The sequence below is a fragment of the Acromyrmex echinatior genome, chromosome 17 (genome assembly GCF_024713525.1).
Source record: "Acromyrmex echinatior isolate Ae372 chromosome 17, ASM2471352v2, whole genome shotgun sequence".
NCBI classification, from domain to species: Eukaryota; Metazoa; Arthropoda; class Insecta; order Hymenoptera; family Formicidae; genus Acromyrmex; species Acromyrmex echinatior.
In genome coordinates, this window is record NC_141868.1 from 2,785,665 (window position 1) to 2,812,120 (window position 26,456).

At 29.0% G+C, this 26,456-nt stretch overlaps 2 protein-coding genes and 1 pseudogene across 16 annotated transcripts; 2 read left to right on the forward strand and 1 right to left on the reverse strand.

Annotated features, from left to right (window-relative positions):
- Positions 1 to 1,326: 1,326 nt before the first annotated feature.
- Positions 1,327 to 14,433, forward strand: LOC105153303 (uncharacterized). Of its 14 annotated transcripts, XR_015548055.1 has the most exons (13): positions 1,327 to 1,482; positions 2,909 to 3,018; positions 3,822 to 3,956; positions 4,285 to 4,491; positions 5,237 to 5,425; positions 6,151 to 6,310; positions 6,569 to 6,677; positions 7,078 to 7,206; positions 8,530 to 8,571; positions 11,847 to 11,950; positions 12,087 to 13,130; positions 13,882 to 14,001; positions 14,326 to 14,433. XR_015548055.1 is itself a non-coding variant. In XM_087415337.1 (11 exons), the coding sequence occupies exons 2-10, from the start codon at positions 2,921 to 2,923 to the stop codon at positions 11,942 to 11,944; spliced, it is 1,167 nt and encodes a 388-aa protein (XP_087271463.1). In that variant the 5' UTR covers positions 1,327 to 1,482; positions 2,909 to 2,920; the 3' UTR covers positions 11,945 to 11,950; positions 12,087 to 13,723. The 14 variants fall into 14 exon arrangements, 8 of the variants coding, with proteins under 8 accessions (XP_087271463.1, XP_087271466.1, XP_087271467.1 ...); XR_015548056.1 differs by lacking the exons at positions 13,882 to 14,001; positions 14,326 to 14,433 and having other exon boundaries at positions 12,087 to 12,728; positions 12,957 to 13,723; XR_015548058.1 differs by lacking the exons at positions 11,847 to 11,950; positions 12,087 to 13,130.
- A 292-nt stretch (positions 14,434 to 14,725) lies between these two features.
- LOC105153305 (uncharacterized) lies at positions 14,726 to 22,086 on the reverse strand (annotated as a pseudogene). Its single transcript, XR_015548061.1, has 8 exons — positions 21,950 to 22,086; positions 18,962 to 19,162; positions 17,613 to 17,861; positions 17,399 to 17,494; positions 17,019 to 17,099; positions 16,400 to 16,641; positions 16,125 to 16,284; positions 14,726 to 15,879 (listed from the first exon to the last, which is right to left on the reverse strand). The product of XR_015548061.1 is annotated as an uncharacterized LOC105153305 (transcript).
- Positions 22,087 to 22,120: 34 nt separating this feature from the next.
- Positions 22,121 to 26,380, forward strand: PNKP (Polynucleotide kinase 3'-phosphatase). The gene is made up of 8 exons (XM_087415336.1): positions 22,121 to 22,354; positions 23,265 to 23,758; positions 24,005 to 24,250; positions 24,319 to 24,390; positions 24,658 to 24,933; positions 25,082 to 25,363; positions 25,437 to 25,498; positions 26,198 to 26,380. The coding sequence occupies exons 1-8, from the start codon at positions 22,213 to 22,215 to the stop codon at positions 26,319 to 26,321; spliced, it is 1,698 nt and encodes a 565-aa protein (XP_087271462.1). The 5' UTR covers positions 22,121 to 22,212; the 3' UTR covers positions 26,322 to 26,380.
- The last annotated feature ends 76 nt before the right edge of the window (positions 26,381 to 26,456 follow it).

Sequence of the window (26,456 nt, forward strand, 5' to 3'; positions counted from 1 at the left end):
TCTGTTACTTGATGTTTGCATAATACTGAGTTTGCATAATACATAGTACCTTAATACTGGCATTAATTAAAAAGAACGGGCTCGAGAAATGAGCCTTCCTACATCAAAAATATTGTATCTTCGACATTATTATTATAATAAATTGATAATATAATATAATAATAAATTGATTGATTGTATATAATAATAATACGTGTACGTAATACAAAATTTATTATACAATGGACTTATATAAATTTCACCATTAAAGATTACGATACAATAACATGATGATTTACTATAATTTGCTATACATTTTTCGATGTGTCGTATGTATACATATATATACCCTGGGCCTTCAGTAAATAAATTACTATAAATAAATATAGAATGCTGCTGGTGATTGGAGCCCGCGGTTGGCAGCGGATGCGAGTAAATGATGTGAGTTGACTCATGCAGTCCTTGCAAATCAATTCTTCTTTTTCCGTTTAATGCTGCGAATTGGATGGACAAATCGCTCCGGATTATCATGCGCGTGCGTGATACGTCATTGAACACGTGATCAGTCTCAGGCTCGTACTAACGTTACGTGGAATGTCTTTCTCTCGCTCTATATCTATAAATTATTAATACTGTTTACATCAATAATTCACGTACTATTAACGTTATTTTTTATGTCAATAATTAAGTGTTATATGTGTTAATTATTCAATTTAATCAACGTGTGTGTATTATATGTAAAGAAATTTATTAATCGGGTAAATTAAAGAATAAATTTTATCTTAATGTTATTATTACAAATTTAATAGTTTTCATCTCATGTTCTTCACAGATATAAATGTTATTATTAACTGATGATAAATAAAAAATATCTAAATTATTTCAGATTTTATAAAATTTTACACCAGAAATTATAGAATAAAAAATCTTAGAAATCATAGATCAGAATTTACATACATGAAAAATTTTAGAAAAAAATTAGACTTGAATCTCTAGACGCTTTTGAAAAATTTAAATTTAATTTGTATAAAATATCAGAGAAATTTTCGAAAAAGTAAGAGAGAGTATTTAAGAGAGTATTTAAAAGTTCTGAAAATTTCTGGAATTAACATAAAAATTGTAATAAATTGCTAAAATTTGAAACTGAAAAAATTTTGAAAAATTCTGAAATTACATAAAAATTTTTGATGAATTATATGAAAAAGTATTAAAAAAATTTCTACCAGGGTGTGCCAATAAATTGTACGGCTAAAAGTGTCATTCAAGTTTAGTTCCCGCGAGGGGACCTAATGATACTCACCGTTCCTGCGAAATGTGTACGCACCTGAAATGAGTAACAGCGTCTGCTAGCGTCGCCTCACCGCGCATGCGCCGAGTTGTCCTTCCAATTCGCAATTTCACAACACTATTTCCGCTACGGTAGCCGATACACTGACGTCCATTTTGCTCGTTTGTTGGTGCGAGCGTCCCTGATTTATGAGCTACCTTTATAGCCTGCTCATCGTAAGTAAATATTAGTCTCTATAAATCGTGTTGTTTCGTGAATCCGGGATTTCGGATTTTTGCTCGAGAGTTTGCTTCAATTAAATCTGACGTCGTGTCTCTGAAACGCGTTCCCGCGAGGACATTTTTCATAGAACTTTCTGAGGTAGCGTCGGTGATACGCTGTGGTGAGACGCTTGCCGCATTTTGTTAAAACTCGCCGAGACTTGAATAAAAGAGCAACAAATAAAGAGATTACGCACGCCACAGTTCGGTATTTCAGCGTAGAGAGGAAGAGTGAGGGAGAGAGGGTTTAGATTATTTTTTATATTCTCTGTATTTGCAAAGGCACTGATAACTAACGTGCATCTTTTGTTGAAAGAATTTGGTGGAAAATGTCACTGAATTGCTTTCAGATTAGACAAATGCGTTACAATCCATGGTACTGTGCGAATCTAATGTGTTTTAGAAATTTCTGAATTCAAGATTCCTTGATCTTTTAATTCTTAAGATTTATTCTGAAATTTTTCATTGCCTCTAGTTTTAACTTTTATAGATCAGTGCTGTTCAAGATTTGTAATTCTAGGTATTGACTTGACATGTGTCAGCATTTATTGCTCTTCTTTTTTTATCTCTTCATCAAGAAAAAAAGAAAGCAATAGCCTCATCAGGTTCTTCCCATTTGGTGACACAAATCAGTACAAGTCGTTTTATCTTTGTTATTCACTGAAATCGCAAAAAGAAAATAGAATGATGTTAATGTTTTAGATTATAGTAAGTTTTGAACCAATCCTATTGGATTAATGACACTGCAAGTTCCATTATTGATAGAACATGTAGCGTCAATCAATAGCAAAGCATCATCCAACTCAGGTCAGTTTAAAGCCTGCTACAGTCAAAAACGCTATGTGCCAACTTGTGTTACTAAATGGAAAGTCATAGATACTGGACGTTTATCAGCAAGAACGCAGTGAAATATTTTATCCTTGTTTAACATTGACAAAGAAGAATATAATATTTCACTGTATTACACTAATGTCCATTTGTATCAATATAGATTAATCTTAATCTTGGTTCAACTAACTTTTCATCTTTTTCTAATTCTAAAAATGAGAAAAATGTAAACAATAAATTAAACTGAGATTAAAGTTGATCTACATTGATAAAACTAAGTTTGTTTTTTGAAAAGAAAAAAGAAGAAAAGATGAACTCTACAAGAAGTTCAACTAAAAAAAACAAGCCTACTGTGTCATTGCTGGAAAACGTCTATTGTTATATATCAAGCAAATGCCTACAATTATAAATCTTGAACAGTTAATTGATCTATAAAGTTGAAAATAAAAAAAATTTCAGGATTATTATAAATATTTATGTTATTGTAATATATCGTATAGCTTTTTAGCTTTATACTTCTAGATTTGATATGAATCAAAATATGTTTCTTCAGGAAGTTTGAATAATGGAGGGAGCACCAGGAGGTGGTAGAGGTAGTTTTCGAGGCCGTGGAGGCCCGGGTGGAGTAATGAGGGGACGCGGCGGTTTTGGAGAGAGAGGAAGGTAAAGAACTTATTGAAACAAATTTGCCATAAAAAAGAACTTTACGTTATGGGTTAGCAGGAGATACTATGGAGATCTTTATCGGATACGAATATTTCTTTTGACTAAAATACTGATAAAATAGCAATAAATAATTGAGATATTTGTAATCAAGAAAGTCGCCTAGGGTTGTTTTAAAGCAATTTTTTGATGAGGTAAAATTTTGATATTTCATTTGATCTGCACTATAATTCAATGAAGTGCAGATAATTTTATTTATTATAATGTTTTAAGAACCAAATTTGATATTAGTTTTATAAAAAAAAATTGAAAAAGTTTCATTACAATATTATTTTCAGGAGATAAAAGGTTTGTAAGCTGTACAAACATATATCTGTATTAAGAATAATGAATAGATATATGTATGAATAGATGCATTTATTATAGTTACTCAAAGCCAAATTACAAAAGCTGTCTTTGTAAAAATCTTTGTAGATTCGTAAAAAAGAAATAAAAATGTTTGTAAGCAAAATATTTCGTCCATAAGATAAAATGGAATACAAATACGTATCTGTATCATGAATGCAGATTAATTAGCTCGACACACTTGCCTTTAACATTCTCATACACCTTTAATATTCTCAAGAAACAATTTGTTTCAGAAAGAAATTCTTAAATACTACGTTGCTTTTATAATTAGTTTCCATTCTTTTAATTAAAAATATGGCATAATGAAAGAAAGAATTTAATCAAATTGTACAAATAGAGATGCTGTACGTAATATAAGTATGAAAGAAATAACTGATATATTTATTTCGCAACAGAGGTGGTCCTCCTCGAGGTGGTAGCATGATGCGTGGTGGACGAGGTAACGGGCCTGGCGGGAGAGGAGGTCCTCCAATGAGAGGCCGAGGTGGTCCTCCTGGCAGAGGTGGACGAGGTGGACATTTTCCTCCAGGGTAAGCATTTTATTATTATATATTTTATATTCTAATAAAATTATTCATATTTTGCAAAATATTTAAATTTGTCATTAATTTATAAATTGTATTAATTTTTTTCCAATATTATGAAAAATATTAATATATTTAATAAATATACATTATTAATAATACATTATTACTTTGTACTTTCTACTAATGCCTGTTGATAGATTTATCACGAAATGTGACTTTTTAGAATTGCTGAATTACAAGATCTTATAAATCTCTTTTATATATTTTTAATAATAAAGTTTAGAAGTTTGTATTATAAGCTAATATAATTTTTTATTGATCATTCACATAGACCACCAGAAGCAGGAATGTCTAGTGGACCTGGAGGTGGTCCGCCACCCTTAGGAATGGGTGGTCCTCCACGAGGAGGTGGCGGTAGGGGTGGTGGTAGTAATAGCTTCCGTAGCAGAGGCAGAGGCGACTTCGGCAGGGGAGATAGCCGCGGAGGTAGCAACAACTTCCGAGGTCGCGGCATGGATAGAGGTAGAGGAGGATCTAGGTAAGAATTGATTCTTAGCTCCAAAATAATTTATTTGAGCCTGAGTAAAATTATTTATGTAATGATGGTTACTGCTCTTTTGAAAATTTCTTGAAAAAAATCTTTTATACATGTGAATATATCGCAAATTTATTCTTAAGTTCTAGCAATTTATTGAATGATTTACGATAACTTAATAAATATTTGTAAGAAATTTTTGAATTTGCTAAATTTAAATTTGATATCGGAAATTCAAAATTTAAAGTAGTACATCTAATATGATGGCTTGACAATCGGAAAAATAAATTTTTGTTAAACTAAGATATTTTTTAACATCAAGAAATCGTGATAAAAAAATATATATAAAGAGAATCGAAGAAGACATTTATATTACATACATTTATATTATATACTAAGACAGAAGCGGTGAAGCAATGAAGTTTATTAGTATATAAAGATGAGGCGCAAATTTTTATTTGCGAATATACGTAGTGTCATTGGTAGTTACTTAACAGTTAATTTTAGTACTAGGAGTAGGTAAAACAAGCAAATGACAAGAGCAAGCATAGAAATTATAATAACTACGTTTACACGTACTCACTTGATTTACGCCGAAGTAACATTGATGTTATGAAATTGGTCGTGAAATCGAGCCGTGTAAACGGAATCCATATGAAAAATACACTGTAATGTTCCCATCCTGTAACGAGAATTTTATTAATGTGATAGAATTATATTTTTATTCAAATGCAATTTATTGTTTCAGAGGAGGATCAAGCAGAGGTGGACCCAGCCGTGGTGGCTTTGATCGTGGTGGTCGGGGGACTGGTGGTGGACGTGGCGGTCCTACGAAACGAGGAGGAGGTCCACCTAGCTCGAGTGGACCTTCCAAAAGGCCGCGTTTTGATCAGCCGTCTTCCCAACCATCTAATGGTTACGCCACTCAACCTCCTAGGTAAGTGTTACAGGAACTTTCTTTTTATCGTAACGTTTAAAGGCATTTTTTTTTCTTGAAAACTAAAGATTGAAAATTAAATTGATGTGTGTTTTTCAGTCATGCTTACCAAATATCGAACATTAATCGAAATTAATTTTTTATGCCAGTTTTATATATTTATAATATTTAATTATTTAAATGTATTAGTGCGTTTATTAGGATATTTAATGAGCTATATATATATAAAAGAAAATTATCAAAATTATATTACTTAAGATATTTTATATTTCTCACACTTTTGGTACTAATTTTCAATTAATATTGGAAATTATAGCTTGATGTTGAAGATACCTACTATTATATATGTTTAATCTTTTGTCAAGAATAAATTAATTTATTATATATACTTTTTATGACATACTATAAAAGATACAATTTAAACTGTTTAAGTTAAGCATTTTCTAAAACTCATATGTATCTCTGTTTTCAAAACATACCTTCTTTAGAATAATAAATTTACGAAAATAATAAAAAAATGTTCGATAAGATTTATAACAACATAGACATTATAACAAATAACAAATTAAAAAATATTGAAGATATAATAATACAATATACAATTAATAAATAGTTACAATTTATATTTTACATATAAAAATCCAAAAATAATCAATGAAGTATATATTAATAAGATAAAGAAAATGAATGTATTAACAACTCATTTTGTTTTTGAATGATAATAGCCAAGGTTACGGAGGTTCAAGTAACGCTTACAGCAGCCAACAACCGCAGCAACAACAGTCCGTAGGATACGGTAGCGGTGGCTATGGCTCACAACAAGGCTACACGCAGTCTTATCAGGGCTATGAGAGTTATCAGCAGCCTCAGGATTACGGACAAACGGTAAATGAAATTGATACAATACATATATCCGAGACAATTCCGAAAACAATCCACGAATTATTTTTAATAATTTGAATGTTAAAATACATTTCTAGATTTTTGAGCATTAAATTTAATTAAATTATTCCAAATAAATTTAAATAATTACACAATTCTAATCTCTCGAAATTAATAGAATTTTCTATTGATGTTAATTAAAAAATTGTTAATTGTGTTTTCAATCAGAATCCATAATTATTTTGTCTCCTTTGATTCTAGGGTTATCCACCGTCCGCAGCAGATAGCAGATATGGCGGGGCGTCATCGGTTCCAGCTGCAGGATTCGGCGCTAACGATCCGTACAGTTACGGCAAAGCTCCGCCGTCAGGTGAGTTGTAGACACTAAAGAAGTGTTGTATGCGACGTGCGTCGTTACTTTTCTATTATAATTTGTGTATCTTTGTCTCTCGCTAATTAATTTTGATCAATTCCTCATGATCTAATAATTTGAAGTTATTTTTTTTTTCCAAAAAACTTCCAGATCTTTAAAATTTTAATTCCAAACATGACCTTCCTATAATAATAATTTGAAATAAAAATTCAGATTGTGAAGGATTGATTAAGCTTAACGTATTTTTATAACGTTGACAGTATTTATTACGACAATCAAGTACTGATTGTGAGTACTCAAAACGTGCGATAATCTACTAATCGAGTACTCGAGCGTTGAATTGATAGGTCGGCGGGACACCATATACAGTTATTAATATTACATAATGCATGTCTAGCCGATTACCAGCAGGAGGCAGTGTCATCCGCGGGACCGGGGGGCGGGGCCGGTTATGTCTCAGCTAACCCATATGACGACCGATCTAATGCCAACATAATCAACCGGGGTTATTCGACGCAACCTTATGGTTAGTTGTTTCGTTCGCTGTCATCGTTCACATTATACAATTCATTAACTACGGCCGTTGGAGCGATCCTTAAGGACTCATTTATCGTAGAGATGGAATACTGAATTATTTGCTCGAAGAGATTTCCAGCAAAGAAGTGTCACGATATTAAATTGTGTCACAAAATCATGGTAGGGAATTTAATTAGTAATCTTGATGAAATGTTAATTATAAATGTTCCTCGAGAAAAGTTAATAAAGTATCAGATTATTATGACAATAAATAGTTTATTATGTTCTCCACATAAAATTTCTAGCAAAATATTGAATTTAAGATATTGTATATGATGCGATACTCTTTTCTGGCAAATAATAATTTTATATCCCGATGATAAGTGAGTTCTTGAAGATCGCTACCTAATGTTTTTGTTTTCCGGGTTACATCCGAGTTAACACGATTCCGCAATAAAAGCGTAAAACACAATTCGATTCAGACGAGAAACGTTCTGATTTAGACGATAGAAAAGAGAGCAAACGCGCAATCAATATGTCAGATCATCGATTTATTTTCTGGAAACTCAAATACTTGAATTTCTCGAATGCAATTAGAATTGGAATTTTTTTTAAATTCTTGAAATTTTCTTACATTCTCGTTCCTTCTCGAATATTTGGATTTTTATATTGCTAGATATCTCTGTCTAGAATTTTAAACAGTTTTTTTTTCTCTGAATTGTATTCTATTCGCGAGCGATGCGAATGAGTTGCGCAGAGTTACACAAATCCCATTTTGAACGTAATAAGAAATCACATAAAAATTGGATACGGATCCTTTCATCGAGACACTAGCACTGCAGCACTGCCTCCTGCCATCTTTCACTCCAGGATTACAAGGTCCGTGATATGTGCAATTTCTTTCTCACCTAAAACAAAAAATATATATAAGTGTATAAATTATCACATTAAGCCTTTTATTATTCTTTTTCAATATATCCTCTATCATCTGATTTTATTTATAATATATATTTTGGATTTCTTAATCTATAAGTCAATATTATTATAAAGATTTCTCCGTAGATTTATTTAATTTGTAAGGAAATGTAAATGTTTTAAATTGTTTGAAGAAATTAAGCGATATTAATTGATTAACTATCACTTCCTCCTTTTTTGTATTTTGCCATAACTACTTTGTCATTTCGTTATATTACGTTATATTAATAAAGCTTTTTTTTTCATTATTTCATTCGACTCGTTTCAAATATTTCTCGTCTGAGTCATTCGCTTCTAAATTTTCAGCATTTTTCATGAAGCGTTGTTTGATAAATATGTGTTTTTCTTGTAATTGCAGATTATCCGAGTCAGGACGGTGTTTATGGGAAACAGGACTATGGTAAGTACAACTCGCAGTTCAGAAAAGTTCATTGATCAGAGGAAAACAAATTTAGCTAAGTCGATTGGGAAAGGAAATTGTGTTTATGTAGAATCTATACGTGAAATATACTAAATAAGTAATAATATAGAACATACAAAGAAACATCCGGAAGGTACAAAAAAATATATCATAAACGACACATGTTAATGTATTATTTTATATGCAAGATTTATATGAACATTTTCGTACTTTTAACGATGAAAGTGTAGGACATTCTATAAAATTTAGGAAACTTTTAGATAATTAGTCGGTGAAATTTCATTATATACAAAACAATAATCAAAGACATTATTAAAGATGATTCTGAGAGATTTATGAATTTGAGAATTGCGATTCCCAAATTATAAGGTCAAATTTAATTAAACCATGTCATTTAAAAATCAAGTGAAAATTACAGTCAGTACTGAACACAATGTAACGACTTGTAACGCAAAAAATATATGTACAACCTGTAGGACTATTATAAACGATATTAATTTAAATAGTTATGCGTTAGGTACGAGTGTAATATTACGAGAGATATTTATCGACATTATCAATAGCTATTATTAATACATCGAAATGTTTATTGCAATGTCTTATGAGAATACTCGCAGTACTAAAAGTATTTGCAGTTCTACAAAAAGCGTTTATATTATTACAAGAGCATTTGCGATATCACAAGAACATAATAGCAAAGAAAGATTCTTAATCCACTTAAACATACATGAGATTTTTGCAATATTCGAGCGTTAACAAAATTAAAAGACTGTCCACAAAGATATTTACATCACAGAGCTAATCTACAAGAAGTCCATTTTTTTAAGTATTTAAGAATCAAAGGCAAATGAAATTATGATATATATTCATTGTACACGTACACATATACACGCCGAAAACGTCGAAAAATAATAGGCAGGTAAAGAATTGGTAGCGATATCGTGCAAGGATCTATAAGTAGGTCGTTCAGTTTTATGTATATGTAGAGAAGCAAGAACACTAATTATATTTCTCGAGTAATGGAACGGAGGAGCTATGGTTGTTTCCAGGTGGCAGTGCTGGTTACCAAAACGCCCAGTCTCAGCGACGTTATTAAAGATATCCGTCACTTAATCAATATCCGCTCATTAATTTTGTATCTAAGTAGACAACAATTCTCCCAGGCGAAAAGAAAAAAAAACACAGAACAGATCGTATCCATCTTCCGTCGCACGTTAAAGAGAATAAACTTTCTCCTTTTAAAACTGCGAAATATATTTGTTGATAGAAGAACGATGACAATCGAGGAATCTTGAAGCAAGGTGACGTAAAAATGTAAAATCGGGATGCACTTATATATCAAGGGATTTATCTCACTTTTCGTAAAAGCTGACTTGATTACACACGTTGAAAAAGTTGGAAATTAATACTGTTAGACATATAACATATGTCATAATTATTTTGTATATGAATATATCTTTGTCTTTTGCTGAATGCACTTTTTCAATTGACGTATATATTTGAAGAATTGTTTTACTTTAAACAATTTTCAAAAATTTAATCTCATTGACTCCCAGCTTTTTTAAGGCTCCGCGTCACTTTGCTCCCAAGATTTTTTTCACTTCCGCTTGCTTTGTCTTCGTCTCGTGCGCGTTGAATGAACTTGATCGATATATATTGCTTGACGATATAGGGAATACATATTTTATACTTGACAATTAGCAATTAATACACACATTATTTCACTACGTCGCCTGTACGACAATCTAGAATTAAGTCCCGGTCGAGCGATTAATTTTCTCGACCGTTTTCTTCACTATTTGCGTAGCGTAATTTATCACAACAGAGTAATAACTAAAGAGAAACCAACAATAACAAAAGCGATAACGACGACACTGTAAAGTCGGCTGTTTTGTAAATAGAAATCATAAATAAACCCTTTTTTTGTGGAGAGGAAAAATGATGGCAAAGCACGCGATATATGGAACTGTGTACTCTATCCCTGAAGGCTTAGAAGGAGAATAACGTTAAACACTGATATAAGCACTTCTCAATATGTCTTAATATTTATTCATTTTGATTAACTGATATCTAAATTTATATCTGTTCAATTAAATTTAATTGAAAATATCGAGGATTATTTTGAAACTACTTGAAAATGTTTTATAACTTATTGTAATAATTGTTTGCCAAAATTTTATTGTTTATTGTAATTTTTTGTTAATATTAGATTCATCCATTTTATAATTTATAATTACATAAATAATTCTGCAATCTATAACTTGGCAAAATAACCGTCACGACTGTCGATGATCAGTCATCAGCATCAATGTTATACTGGAGATAATCATCAATTGAAAATTAAATTAATTAAATTCTTATGAAATAGTTAATTTTTCATAAGATTTAACGAAGTTGGCAATTTTGTTGTCTTCTTTAACGATTAGCTATGATTGCAGAAAAAAAATGTGAGTCTCGGTTGTTTGAATGAGATTTCTTTTCTCGACAGAGAATCCGACCAGGAGTCGAATAGTATAACGAATTTAACAATGCAGTTATATAATGTCTAATCCTCTGTCGTGCATTATTTTATATTAATTAACGAAACTCGCTTGAAATAATTTGTACCGTTTATTGTATATGATACATCTTTTATGAATAATTCTATATAGCGCATCATGTTGTTATGTCCCGATCTATTGTAAACGATCGCTCGATGAAAATGAAAGAAACATTGAAAAAAAATGAAGATCGAGAACATCAATACATCAAAGACTTATACCCTTACCCTTATTGTCACCTTACCTTATAGCACGAGAAACAGAGAAAAAGTGGACGAGAAACACGCAAAAAACCAGCAACTGCCCTAGGAAGACAAGCTAATCAAAAAGACTGAATATGGGCGAATAAGTATGATAATTAGACGAAAGATTATCTCGGTAATATAGTAACAAAAAGTAGGTATATATATATATGAACATTTTTGGGAAACATTGGTAGATTAAATGCCATTTCCGACCGAGCCATTCTTTCGTCTATGAATTTTTCGATCGTTTGCAGTCGATTTTTTCTTTAACAAAGGTATCAAAAGCATTGTTAGATTGTAAGCAGTCTAGAATAAAACATTTCTTAGGAAGAGTAAGGCTTGAGAACATGGCAAGAATAGATAGCGAAATTTTAATTATTTTGTAAGAGTTGAAGATTAATTAGAGATATATTCAATGAATAATATAAAGATTGTGAAACTACGATAATGATCTCTTCGACGTTTTCAGTAAGGAAAAATCGACTCCGAACTGGTAAAAAAATACATGGACGAAAGATGAAGACTCATTTAAGAAATCATAACGTCCAGTTAGAGATATTTAATTAGAAAAAGGTAAAAGTAAAAATTAGATAACATTTGAAGAAAATTATGTGAGTTTGTGAAAGTGTATGTAAGTTTAAAGATTTTATTCTAAAGCATAAACAAATTTCACATATCTATTAATTTCAAAATAACGTTACTATTTCAGGAATATCTCACCCCTGAGTCATACGTAAACGTAGCGTTGGAAATAATTGACAAGCCCAGATATAAGGCCCGACATCTCTTATAGTTTCTAAAAGTTCAATTATGATTAGTACACAATATTATGATATTTGAATATTATTACTTAAGAAATATAATATAAATATATTTATAGAGCAATATGAGTACAATATGATATGAATGCAATTATAGAGTAATATAATGAGTTTATTATAGAGTCATATGAGTTCAATTATATAGCAATATCATTTGAGTACAATTACAGAGTAATATCATGAGTGCATTGTAGAGCATATGGAGTTTAAGAAGCGGAAGGTACTTAAAAGTACTAATAATCACCAAGTTTGATGAAAATCAAGTTTATTTCACAGGCGTAGCAACAAGCTGAGATACTTAAGAAACAATGAAAGTCAGAGGGTGAGAGACAGAAAGTATCGTTCTTCCAGCAAGAAACATGTCAAATTTGTTAAGTCATCCACCCTCACTTAAAAAAGAAAAGACAAATCGAGTAAATAGTGGGTGCAGTCCAGTTAGCGCTATTCAAAATAGTTTAAAAATAATTAAAATAAAATTAGAAGAGTCGTACTATCGAAATCCAATTGCGCTAACTAGACCGGCATTCAAAGTGAGTAAAATTATTTTCGTTAATTATACATATACTTGAAAGCAGTAGAAATTAGCTAAAGTCCTTGAGTTTATAATTACTTAAGATTCATCTTGTTAATCATATATATGCAAAATGTACAATTTTTATATGGAAAATAAGTAAAGAAAGAGCAACTTGCTATAAAAAGTATTTTTTTATGCACACCATTTTTTTTTAAATTGCGTATCACTTGGAATCAAATAACAGTCAATCAAAGACGATTATCAATCAATGATAAATATTAATGTGACGTACATGAGAAAATGAGAATGGAAAAGAGAACAAACCAGAAAAGTAATGAAATTAACGCGTGCAATGCGAAACACTAAATATTAGAAATGAAAGTCAAATGCTCGAGTATACCTCAACCCAAAAGCTCAGGTGAGTAAATACAAATAAATATCTATCCATTCTTTGTGAACAGCTATCTATTTGCGAAGAGGACATATATTTATATATATATATACATATATATATTTATCAGAATTTATAAGAGAGTAATCGAATTAATTAGTTAGACGGAACTTCGAACTACTGCATTTATCGAGTGTAAAAGTGAATTTAGCGAAATAACAAACGTAGTGACAATTAATTGCAATATAACAGCGAATCTTTGAAAGGCGTCCTAATGTATCACAGGCGATCGAATTGCTTGAAAAGTAGATTTCATTCGATTGTAACAAGCCCAATTGCGTTTCTTTATTTTTATGTCTCTTATAAAGACGTAGCACAGGGAGTGAGATAAAATCACTACGACCGAATAAAGATACATCAAAAAGACGAGTGGAAAAGATTCGTAAATTCACACCTTTCACAAGTATATTCGCAGTTAACAACCGTTACCGTTACAATATTCTCTCCTATAGATGAATTATCTTGCCGTTTTAACGCGCACGGCGGATGTTAAATCGAGAGATAATAACTTAAAGCGCTAAAGTTAGGAAGGCGCCAAAGGAAATGAAACTGATTCACTCGATAATCAAGTAGGCACGATTTTGAGTAAACGAGCAATGTTGCAAACGACACTTCGTAAAGATATAGACAATTAGTTTAAATCTCAGATGAGTGCGAAATTGATTTCACAATTTGACCACTCGGCTCCTGTCTGATTTATCGATGTTGCTTTCTCTAGGTTGATCACAATGGCAACAACTGTGACGTCCAACGAGATCGTCATCTACATGGAATCATCGATTATAATCGCCGCATGACCGGTATCGCAATCATGAGAATCAGAAAAATCACGAATCTGGTGAGCTAGAATTAATTATGAATATATTAATGCTGCGTATATACACTAATAGTATATTTCTACTATTTGTAGCAGTACACTCTAATTTTTCTTGGAGTGAAATCTCACTCCGAGAGAGAGAGAGAGAGAGAGAGAAAGAGAGAGAGTGAACATACAGCCACTTTTAAAGAATGAAAATATTTCACTCTTTTTGAGTGAAATTTCATTCCAAGAAATTTGGAGTGTATGTACGAATAATATACTTATAGTACCATATACCAATAATATATATATTTATAGTATATACTAATATATATTTCTTATACATACTTATTGCCATTCTAGTGTTGCACACCTCGCAGGTATAATATACTCCATACATCATGTGCTTCGTGTACAGGCGAATAGGAATCGCATTTTAGAATGGTATACGAATTATATTTGTCTGAGAAATTTTGCTCTTTTTCTTCTTGAATGATTCCTCCCCATTTGTCTTATCTTGCTGTCGATTATTTTAACGATTCTGGTTCTAGTTTATATTTTCTAGTTTATATTTTTTCTTAAAATTATTATTACGTAGAACTTTAAATTTAAAGGGTAACCATTCTTTTTATTTCTTTTTTCAAAAAAAGAAATTTGAATTTCCAATTTTTATCTTTTATATATAGATCCTAACTTTAATCCGTTAACTTTGTAAATAAATTTATATGTTCTTAATATTAAATTGTGAATGAAAATGTTAACATTTATATTTGCAAAAATAAAAGCTGTTTATTTTATATCGTTACACTACACATGGTTTTAAATATTTTAATACCAAGAACGAGTTACATAATAAAAATAAACCTTTTTCAGGTTTATTTTTATAGTCGATAGAAATAAACATAATATTTTATTATTCATTGTTATAAAGACCGTTTTATATACTGTTTAAAGTGTAAAAAAGTATGTGACATATGCATTTCGATCGATAAAATATCCAATACGTATTCTGATAAAAATTTAGAAACATTAATATTAGGTATTTTATTGATCAAAAGATATTTAAAATGTGTTTTAGGGTCTTTAATTAAACTTCGATTAACATAATAATATTATATAAAAATATATATATATATATATAATACTATACTATTTTTAAATAGAATTCTTAAAATTATAATTTTATTATTTAACACGTACAGAGATGAAAAGATTAAAGACAACAATTGTTCAGTCAAACAATGAATTTTATATGCATAAGGTGCTTTCCAATTGCTTAACACATCTTAACACAACATAGAAATGCACAAAGTGTAGCATTGTGTACGATTCAATTGGAACAGAATGTGTTCGCTGTACATAACTGAGATCCGTTTCGGATAGATTAAATGTAGCTTTTTCTGCTTGTATTAAATAAAAAAAAATAAAAGTGCTGGCCACTCAACGCCGCGGTTAGTAACATGTAATTGTCACTAGAAAACACAAGCTTACACAACCCTCGGCTGAGTACAGATGTGTGTAGTATTGTGTAGACGATAATAGACAATTGGAATACAACCAGTGTCGCTGTGTGCACGAAAATGTTTACGGATATTGCAATTGGAAAGCATCCATAATATACATATATGTTGTATATGTGTATTATATTTGTAAAGGAGATCGAAGGCACTTAATTATTCTTCGCTCAAAAGGCTCTACGGGAAATAATATAGAATTTGAATAGAAGTGCAAAAAATAGCACTCATTCTGCTTGTAAAAAGAAAGAAAAATAAATATACATATATCAATGAGTATCATCTAGTTCTTTTTGCAATTCTTTTACTCTTTTTAAGCGTTCTTTTGCATGGGCTAATCATATTTTAATAGGGTTTGTGAGTTCGTCGTCTGTTGCATTTGGATGTGAATTTCGTAACACACCTGAAAAAAATATTTTTTTTATTAGATTCATTATTTCTTAACAAATTAGAAGAAATATCTCTATGTCATTTTTAAGAAGTGATTGTGTACTTTATTTGCAATACATATATATGAGAGTTAATTAAAAAATATTTATAATTATAAACGTTTATTGAAATAAACACTAGATATTTACGAATATCTTAATTTGTAAAGAAATAATATTATTTAATAAATATAAATTTTGTTTTTAAAATTTTACTTACTCATCATTACTTTGCATATCTCCAGTGTTGAGAAAACTAGTTTCTTTTTCGCTCCATACCAACTATATTCTACTGCCAATTCGTTTGATAATATGACTTTTATCAATCGCATGCAAGATAATCTAACATGTTCAGATGTTATACGATTCAATTGTTTAATCTACAATTATTAAAAATTAAGATTATTTTTTTAATTTATTGAGTAGATCACAAATTGTTATCCTTCATTTTTTCGAAGATACTTTGTAATATTGAAGTATAAATATTAGACCTACCATCTGATTTCGATATTCTGGATCATCTTTTAATTTTCTCTCCATTATTTTTAAATCATTTTCGTCTTTCAATGGTAAATCAGCAAAAACATCAATATTTTCTTCGTTTTTCACATTTTTCGAAATTGCAAGCTTTTGGAAAACAGTCATTTGAAATATGTTCATATCATTTACTAATATTTTTAAAATTTTGTCTATATTTATTAGTTTCTGTACGACAAAACATTGAAAATTGTCCAATTCTGTAAGACATTAAAAACATTTTATTCGTAAATTTGATATTTACTTTTATCCAAAATATTAAATCTTGAAATAATCTTTGATAGATTAAGAAAAATATTATGCAAAATTAAATAAAAATAATACAGTGAATATATATATATATATATATATATATATATATATATATATATATATATTCACTGACTGAGTATGTCTAAAGTAATGAATTATTTCACCTTTATATTTAATATTTAGCTATTCTTTTATACATGAATAAAAATAGTAAAAAAAACAATGCAAAATTATTTTAGAATAAATAATATTATGATTGTACAAGAAATAAATTCATTGTTAATCGTAAAATGAAAGGTAAAATAAAAATTGATTGCATATTAACCTTGTTTTTTAAATTTCAAGTTTGAATTTGAGAGTGGGTCCTTGTTATTGTCATCATCATTACTTCCAGAATGGATGTCTTCTATATCGACAAAAAATATTTTGTAGAGCTAAAAGGATGTTATGTATGTATTTATGATATAAAGCATATAAAATATGTATAATGAATAATAATTTGTCTTTCTCTTTTTAATAAAAATATAGAATTACATATGATACAGACATATTGTATTTGACTCTTATAGATAGAAATAAATAGACACATCTTTTATCTTGTTTTACTTATAATATGTAGGAGAGGATAAATCATTGTCCTCAAGTATATGTATAATACAAATTAGTCTTAATACTGAAATTTATTTCAACAAAAATTATACATACCTAATTCATCTTCTTTTTCTTTTTTTATGTTGCAACCATTTAACGTTGTAATATTCTCTGTGCTTAGACATTCTGTATCATGAATGCGATTCAAATCTATAATGCATAAAATGATACTTCATTATTAAAACATTCTATCCTTTCTTAGTTTATTATTTCTATAATTAATACTCTTTTCTATTTTTTATTTCTATTAATGTTTTTGTACTATTACCTTCTTGTGCATTTTTTGTGATTTTTTGTTTTTTTGCAACAGAGAGATACATGGAACAACGTTTTTTTATAGAAGGGCTTAGGCTTTTAATAGAATTGTCTGACAGTTCTTCATCACTATCACTGTCCAAGAGTTTAATAGCTCTAATTTTTCTTGGTTTTTTAAGATAATCTTCTTTTTCCGTATTGGAACTCAAATTTAATAGTTTTTCAGCTTCTTTTAATTTTTGCTGTGCCACTGTATAATCAGCTACAACAATATAATCCCGATAAAAACATGTATTATTTTCATATATTATTAAAGAATATACAAATATATTAATATATTAAATATATTAAATATATTAAATATATTAAGTTAATGTTGCAGACGAAATGGCCATTTATTTTTAATTTTGAATTTAAATTTAAATTTTCATTCGACATACTTTATATACATCTTGTTAATTGAAATAATCTCCATCTAATACTCTTTCTCGAATGTAATACAAGTGAATAAATGTCTTTTATGTAGAAATTTATATTAAAAGAGCAAATTTATATTAAAGCAATTTATATTAAAAGAGCAAAACGTTGACTTTCTATTGAAATATTTTTTCACATAAAAAGCTATTCAGATGCTTAAACAAGTGACAATGTGTTGAAGAAGAGTAAAGAAGGTGAGGGGAACTTCGCGTTTGTATTCTAACAATTTCTTTTTACAGTTTTGAAGATGTCTAGCATTATCATGGAATAATAACATGTCGCATGAAGCTTGTTCACCTTCCTCATTTACTTTGTCGGAAAGCAGTTAAATAGTGAATATTGATGCTGCGTGCAATATCTTGAACTGATAAATGTGTCTGTTTCAATCATATCTTTCAAAACATTATCATCAACTACTGATGGCCTAAAGCCACGAGGCAAATTGTCGAAGTTTATATCACCAGATCGAAACTTTTCGAACCAACATCTGATAGTTTGATCATTTACAAGACCTTCCCCAAAAGAATTTATGCTTTATATTTTTCCGGTCGCACTGACTAAGTTTGAATTTATTATCCGCAACAATATCATCCGCATTTTCTTACTTTTCACGTCAAAGAAACAGCGATTTTTAATGATTTAAATACTGTAATAAAAATAAGATTATGCATGTGTGAATCTATTACGTGTAAGGCGTATACTTTATAAATCACTCATATAATGAGTGTACTTACTTATATACTTGTATTATATAAAAAAAGCTAATAAATTCGGAAAATTTTAATTATTAAAAATAACTATTTTATCTAATAACTTGATATTATATGTATACCGAAAAGTAACGATAAAGTATCTCAGAGGAGAATATAATGTGACATTACTTACTATATATTCCATATATTTTTCGAATGGGATGTCCAGGTAGATTCTGGCTCTTCCATTAACTTCACCGCTTTGTCATATCGCTTGTAATTTGTAAAATTTGGCCAAACGGCTTTCATTACACTTAAATTTAACCAATTGTTTGGAATCATTTGAAGACCATCTTCAAATTCAACGATTGCGTAAAATTTTCCATCGGTCATTCTGTTTGAATAAATATATAAATTATATTTTGATATTTTTGGAAAACATTATTGCATATCAGTCACATGGCAATTTGAAATATTTCCTAATAACATTTTTTAATAACTATGATTTCAGATCCATGTGATTTTTCCCTGAGGCAGAAATGTGAAAAGTGAACATTTTTATCAATGAAGTTAATGGAGAAATTTTTTATTTTTCTTATTTCATTCTAAAGGAAAAATTATATGATTGATACCCCCTGAAAATGTACCATCGTCATGTAACACAAGTAAAAATTATGAATTTTAAATGATATAAATTTCAAGAAGATGGATAAAGAACGCTGGATAGATTTTTTCTTCCAAGAATTTATAACCATGCGATAATTACTTTTATTTCAAAATGTGTCACAATAAGACATAAAAATGTAAACGTATGTATCTTGTGAATTATATTATAGATTTTTTGATAATTTAATACTTTTATATGCAAAACTAGAAGAATTATATTATGTAAAAAATATAATATAAATTAATTGAATGGCTCAATTGAAATAAATAAAAAATAAATAAAAAATGGCATAGAGTATATTTCTTTTCAATCTAAAAATAATATCAGCCATTTCTACGTCGTGAATACTGCGCAATTCAAAATTCTGAATAGGAAAAGTTTTTTAATCCAATTGAATAGGAAAAGTTTTTTAATCCTATTGAATAAAAAAAAAGTTTTTCTTTTAAAATGGACCATGAATGCTATTCAATTCAAAATTGTGTGTGGAAAATCCATTGTTTCATTTAAAAATGCATCATGAATGCTACTTTATTAGAATTATAAATAAGAAGGATTTTTCGTTTTAATTCAACTGAGTTAAAAAAAGTAAAAATTATCATGAATTCTATTTTATTTAATAGTTAAAAGAAACATAAAAAGAACTACGTAAATATGTACAATAAATGTTACATATATAAATTTTTTATTTTTAATCAATAAATTAATCGCTTTTATGTATATTTTAATGTTTCCTTTATTATATAGCTAGCGTATATTTTTTGTAATATTATAAAAGTTTTAAAATAATAATTATAGAATTTTATGTAATTACTACTTTAATTTATTTAAACTTTTACATGTATAAAAATTTTTTATATGGAATCCAATTCATTTTTATGAATTTAAAATATGGATTCGGATGGATTGAAAATTTCCAATCCATAAGCGATTAATTTATTAATTAAAAATAAGGAATTTATAACATTTATTAAAATGTAACATTTAACAAAATTTTAAATTTAGCAGTATTCATCATGCACAGAAATGACTGATATTATTTCTAGATTTAACTGGATTGAAAAACTGCATTTACTATTCAGAATTTTAAATTAAGTAGTATTCACAATGCACACATAAAATATTATAATATTATTTTTAGATTGAAAAGAAATATATAGAAATATACTCCACGCCATTCCTATAAATGAATAAAAATGCATTCAGGATTGAAAAGGATTCATTTTAACATTCATGAATTCGTATTTCTGAAAATCTGAATACATTTTAATCTATTTCAATCCATTCTCGTTTGCTGGGCTATGTAACTAGCATCGAAATTATCACAAGAGACTACGTTTTGATTGCATAATGGATCCAAATCATCCTTTCCTTTTTTAATGAAATTTTTGAGCAAATTCGGAATAGAATAGGCTAATTTACAGTTGAACATATTAATAATTGGAGAAAATTTCTCAGATATGGATTTTACGTAAACGATTGTGAAAAACTTCTCCTTAACTTTTTTGTTAACAGTTCTGTTAGTATTATCTATATAAAATTTAATTCTTTTTTGTATGGAAGAAAAGGTACAAAATACATTTCCGTAGAATTATGTAAAAAAAAAATAATTAAAATTCATTTTTAAAAAAATGATATAATGTAATATTATGTAAATGATCATGTTATCTTGAAAAATTGATTTTCGAAAATTAATTTTATCATTTATATTTATCCCTTTTTAGACCATACTTTTTTTTCGAAAACGCTTTTTTTGAAGATAATTAATTGTATCACTTAAATAAAACACCTTTTATATTATTATATAAAAATTATATATTATATTTATATCTACAATTTCGAAGTTATTCTTCATGATGGAAGATGCAAAATAAATTTAAAAAGTTTAATAGCCTGAAAAATTTAACTCTTATATTATTATATAAAAAGAATAATAATAGAGTTACAATTTCTTGTAAATTGTACAATTCGGAATATTTTCCGAATTTAACACCTTATATTTACTATATAAATTTACCTGCAAATAGAATTGATCTCGAGTATAATATAATCAGAGAGAAACGTGCAGAGCTCAACACACTGCAGCATACAGTTGCACATAGTTACATGACAAGCACACATAAATACACATTCTCAATTTTAAATTCAAAAAACTGTCCCTATCCTACTATTTCATATTAGATTTTGTAAAAGTGTTAGATGAACTTCAAGCGGTTCTACTGCTGAATACTGTTTGGCTGAATTTGGTTTCTGGTTGAGGGACTGGAAGCCATTCAAAAAAATTCAGAAGAAAAAGAAGAAAAAAATTCCGCAAGTTAAATACATCGAGCTTATTTTATTCATATTAGTTAAAGAGTTAGGCATCCTCTTAAGAAGAAATTATTTTTATAACCTCAAATTTGTATACGATAAAGTTTTATAAATATATTTAACAAATATGAAATAATTTATTTATACAAATATTTCCGATATTTTTAGATAATATAGTATCGAATGTAAGTAAAAAAGAAAGAATACCTTTGACAAAATCACGTTGCGTTTTTCTCGTAACTGCACTGAATAAACTCATGGATCGGAATTAGAATTACGTATCTAGATGGCATTAGTTTACATAATGTTCATTTCTATATTCTAAGTATTGTATTGTATTTTCATAGGGATAAAATCGCGCATGCGTACAAATTCGCGCCAATTGACTACCGAGTCTCCCTCTAGCGGTTGGTGACAGTCATCGTTGCTCTCGTGAATTCGCGATCATTCTCATTTCGCGATGTGTCGCGATGAGCGCTCCTGTTAAGAGTTGTTATTTACGTACCTTGGAAGGAACTCCGACGAATGTTTATCTGCCGGACAATACACCAATTTTCGTAGGACGTTCGCCAGAAACCGGCATCACAGATGTGAAATGCTCGCGACAACAAGGTCGCATAATTTTCTGAGTCCCTTTTTATTCGCATCGTTATTTACAAATTAAAGATAAGAGTTCGCTCCACGTGACTTTACGTTTGAATTTATGTAATTATTTTCGTTTATGTAAAAATTTTATTGACAGAATATGAATATAGTACAAGAATTTTGAATGACTTGTTCTTGATGCTAGATTGATTTTTTAAAAGAGTTCAATAAGTCTGCAGAGAGAGGTTAAGTTCAATTTTTTCAAAGTTTCAATTTTTATATTCAATAAAGCAATTCAAAATATGAATATTGTAACACATTGTCTTGCAGGATAAAATCAAGAAGTTTGTCTTTAAATTAACACAAAAATAAAAATTATAACAACTGATTAAATAGTGATAAAGTAGATAAAGTATTAATAATATAATTATTTTTTTTACATGGCAAATAATTTTGCTTAAGCCTTGCCTTAATTAATATCATAAAGAATTTAAATAAGTATTTTTATATGAGAGGCTTTTAAATGAATTATTAATTAAGATTTAAAATGAAAAATTTTAAACTGACGTTTACCTTATTTCATGATGTTTAGAATCGATAAGAAGGTTTTAGTACTGTTTTAAATTTCACATCTTTAACTGTCGTTTAACTTTTATATTATATTGCAATAATTATCACTTTATTTAATATTGGCAATAACCCGATATAGGTTGAAACATTTATTATTATATATGAGTTTTATTGTTTAAAATGTTTATTAATTTTAATATTAAATATTTAACTTTGGCTTGTACACCTTTAATTTATTTTGTTTTAAATGAAAAGATGTTAGAGTAAAGAAGGATTTAAAGAAATTTGAAGATTGCTTAATGCAATTTTATCCCTTTATTTTGCAAGTTGTTAGCATAAATGAATTACATTAAGCTGCTTTTAACAGTTCGACTATGTGCAAATTATACGGAGACTATCGTCACAGTTCAACAAATTGGCCCCCATGCCTGTGGTTTTAATGGCTTTAAAACTCAGAAGGATGTGAAATTTGTAGCCAAACACAATGATCGCTTGGAATTGCTCTATGGCAAGCATGCTTTCGAAATAGAGTTTAATCCACCTCCAAGTGTGAATAATTTTACATCGAGGAAGAGATTATATGAATCAGAAATAGAAGAAACTGAGGGCAAAACGAAAATGTTGAAATCAGATAATTGCTCCGATAATTACTCCGAAGAATCTGAGAATGACAGAGAAGAGGAACAGAGATCATCTTCGAATGGTATACATATTAATCAAAAAACATTCAGCACATCCTCTGGTTCTAGCACATCCTCTGAGCAGAGCACTGAAAGCTCAAATACATCTGCGAAGTGGGATAGTGTGGATAATGGAAAATTATTAATTTATACAGCATCATCTGTTCAAAACCGACCAAAAGTAATTTTAATTACAAGATTAATTTAATACATTCTTGAATAGTATAATCAATTAAAAAATACAGTGAATTTTAAATTTGTTACATATACATAGGCATTTGCATCAAAATAACAGCGAGAACTTAGTTGCGCACCTAATATATATATATATATATATATATATATATATATATATATATATACATGTATATATATTTTAATAAGATTTTTTATAAATACTAATGTTAAAAATGAATTTTGCTTTTAGGTGGCTGCATATGATATGGATGGTACTTTAATAAGAACTAAATCTGGTTTGGTGTTTCCAAAGGACTGTAACGATTGGCAGTTGCTCTATCATGATGTATCTGGAAAATTGAAGCAGCTTCATATGACTAGATACAAAATAGTGATCTTTACAAACCAAGCAGGTCTTAGCACCGGAAAATTCAAAATCAGTGATTTCAAAGGCAAGATCGAGAAAGTCGTACAAAAAATCGGCGTTCCCATTCAAGTATGATATAATCATAATTATAATTTTCACATAAATTATAGTTTTCACTTATGCATCATACTTTGTAGGTTTTTATTGCTGTGGGAAAGAGCATTTATAGAAAGCCAACAATTGGTATGTGGGAATTTCTAGAAAAAGAGGTACATAAAATAAATATTTTAAATATATAAAATAATATTAAATATTATATGAATATTTTAGAATGTTTACGAAGAAAATTAAAATATAAAAGTCTCTTAAGGAATTTTTTCTTTTTTTTATTGTCAATTTATTTCTTACATTATTAAGATAAAACTAATTCTAAGTCTATAAGTTCTTTATTATTATTAGTTAATTATAAATATTTTATTTCATTTCTTAATTATCTAATTTCTATTTACAATAATTCCACATTTATGTAACTCTAGAAAAATGGAGGTATCACAATTGATAAGGCTAAATCATTTTACGTCGGTGATGCCGCTGGTCGGCCGAAGAACTGGGCCCCAGGGAAAAAGAAAGATCACTCAAGTGTGGATCGATTAATGGCGTTGAATGTTGATGTCAAATTCGAGACGCCTGAAGAACACTTTTTAAAACGTAAAGCGCCGCCTTATGAGTTACCTAAGTTCAATCCAAAAAATCTATCGCAAACCGACATATGCAATCCTGCGGACGCGGAATTAACACTCAAACAGCAAGAGGTAATAATACATTTTTGATGTTAATTTTTACATTTAAAATTTTTTTAAAGATTAAATATTGAGAGATTTAAAAGGAGACTATTTAATTAAAATTATTTGATTCGCAATAAAATTTCTTTTTATACATATTTTATTCTTTCAATAACAGATGATACTTATGGTCGGCAGCCCGGGCTCCGGAAAATCACATTTTACAAAGAATCATCTAAAGGAATATGGATACGTCAACAGAGATACTTTAGGCAGCTGGCAGAAATGTATTGCTGCGGTCCAGCAATACTTGAATGAGAGAAACAGTGTAGTTGTAGACAATACTAATCCTGATAAAGCTTCGAGAGAGAGATATATGGAAGTAGCCAAGAAGTGCAACGTTCCGATCAGATGTTTTGTCATGACGACAAGTCTAGAACATGCTAAACATAATAATAAGGTAATAATTGGAAATCAATTATCATCATACGAAGAAATATTCGGAAAGCTTTAGTCGAATTATTGCATTGCAGTTTCGCGAATTAACTGATCCAAGCCACACTCCAATCAACGACATTATTATACACTCTTATATGTAAGTAAAATTTAGATATATAATACTTTCATGCATTTTCCTAAAATTCTATATTATAATCATAGTTTTGAGTTTTCTTTTATCAGAACGCAGAGTTATTTCTATTTATTTCTATTTATACCAAACTATTAGAACTTAATTGGGAACATAAAAAAAGTAATCCATGGATAAGCTAGTTTGATTTTGATAAAGAAAAAATTTGTCACTTGATAACCATGTTTAGGGCTCTTAATCAGTTAATGCGCCATATTGGATCATGATGTCATAAGCGAGAAATGATATCACGACATTCTTACATGCTATTTATAACTAAAAGAGAGAATTTGGATAAAATAAAATAATAAAATTGCTTTAAAACACTTATAACAAACATGGACCGAAATTATCCTTGTCTTCCTCCTTTCGACAATCGGTAAATAATCATAAAAAGTACATGAAGTAAAAATATGCATAAATAAACTTTGACGATTATTTTCTGATTTTCAGAAGGGAAGGGATAAGGATCGTTTCGATCCATTTGTGCAAGTTTTAAAACAAACTTATTATTTTATTTTGTCTAAATTCTCTGTCTATATAAATGATGTTAGGAAACTTCAATGTGTTATTTCTCATTTATGATATCACGATTCAACATAGCTGCGGCTAGTCAGGAGCCTAATTATTAGATAAAATATCAAAACTTTCATATTCTGTGTGCAGGAAAAATTATGAGCCGCCAACTTTGGAAGAAGGTTTTAAGGAAATAGTGGAAATCAATTTTGTTCCTAATTTCCGTAATGAGCAAGATCGAAGACTCTATGAAATGTATTTACTCGAAAATTAAATCCTATAGATTACTTAAAAGTACTTAAACAAATAAATCTTGCATGATATAAATTGAAATCCGCATCTATTCTTAATTAATATAGTAACGCTAGCAATAAAAATATTTATTACATTATTCATTGCAGTTTATCTC

What these genes read in the sequence shown, in the direction of transcription:
- LOC105153303 (XM_087415337.1), top strand. Translation starts at nt 2,921, where the DNA reads ATGGAGGGAGCACCAGGAGGTGGTAGAGGTAGTTTTCGAGGCCGTGGA. An exon ending in AGAGGTAGAGGAGGATCTAG is followed by an intron (nt 4,492 to 5,236) that starts GTAAGAATTGAT and finishes TTATTGTTTCAG; the next exon opens with AGGAGGATCAAGCAGAGGTG. An exon ending in TACGCCACTCAACCTCCTAG is followed by an intron (nt 5,426 to 6,150) that starts GTAAGTGTTACA and finishes GAATGATAATAG; the next exon opens with CCAAGGTTACGGAGGTTCAA.
- PNKP (XM_087415336.1), top strand. Translation starts at nt 22,213, where the DNA reads ATGAGCGCTCCTGTTAAGAGTTGTTATTTACGTACCTTGGAAGGAACT. An exon ending in CTGTTCAAAACCGACCAAAA is followed by an intron (nt 23,759 to 24,004) that starts GTAATTTTAATT and finishes TTTTGCTTTTAG; the next exon opens with GTGGCTGCATATGATATGGA. An exon ending in AAATCGGCGTTCCCATTCAA is followed by an intron (nt 24,251 to 24,318) that starts GTATGATATAAT and finishes CATACTTTGTAG; the next exon opens with GTTTTTATTGCTGTGGGAAA.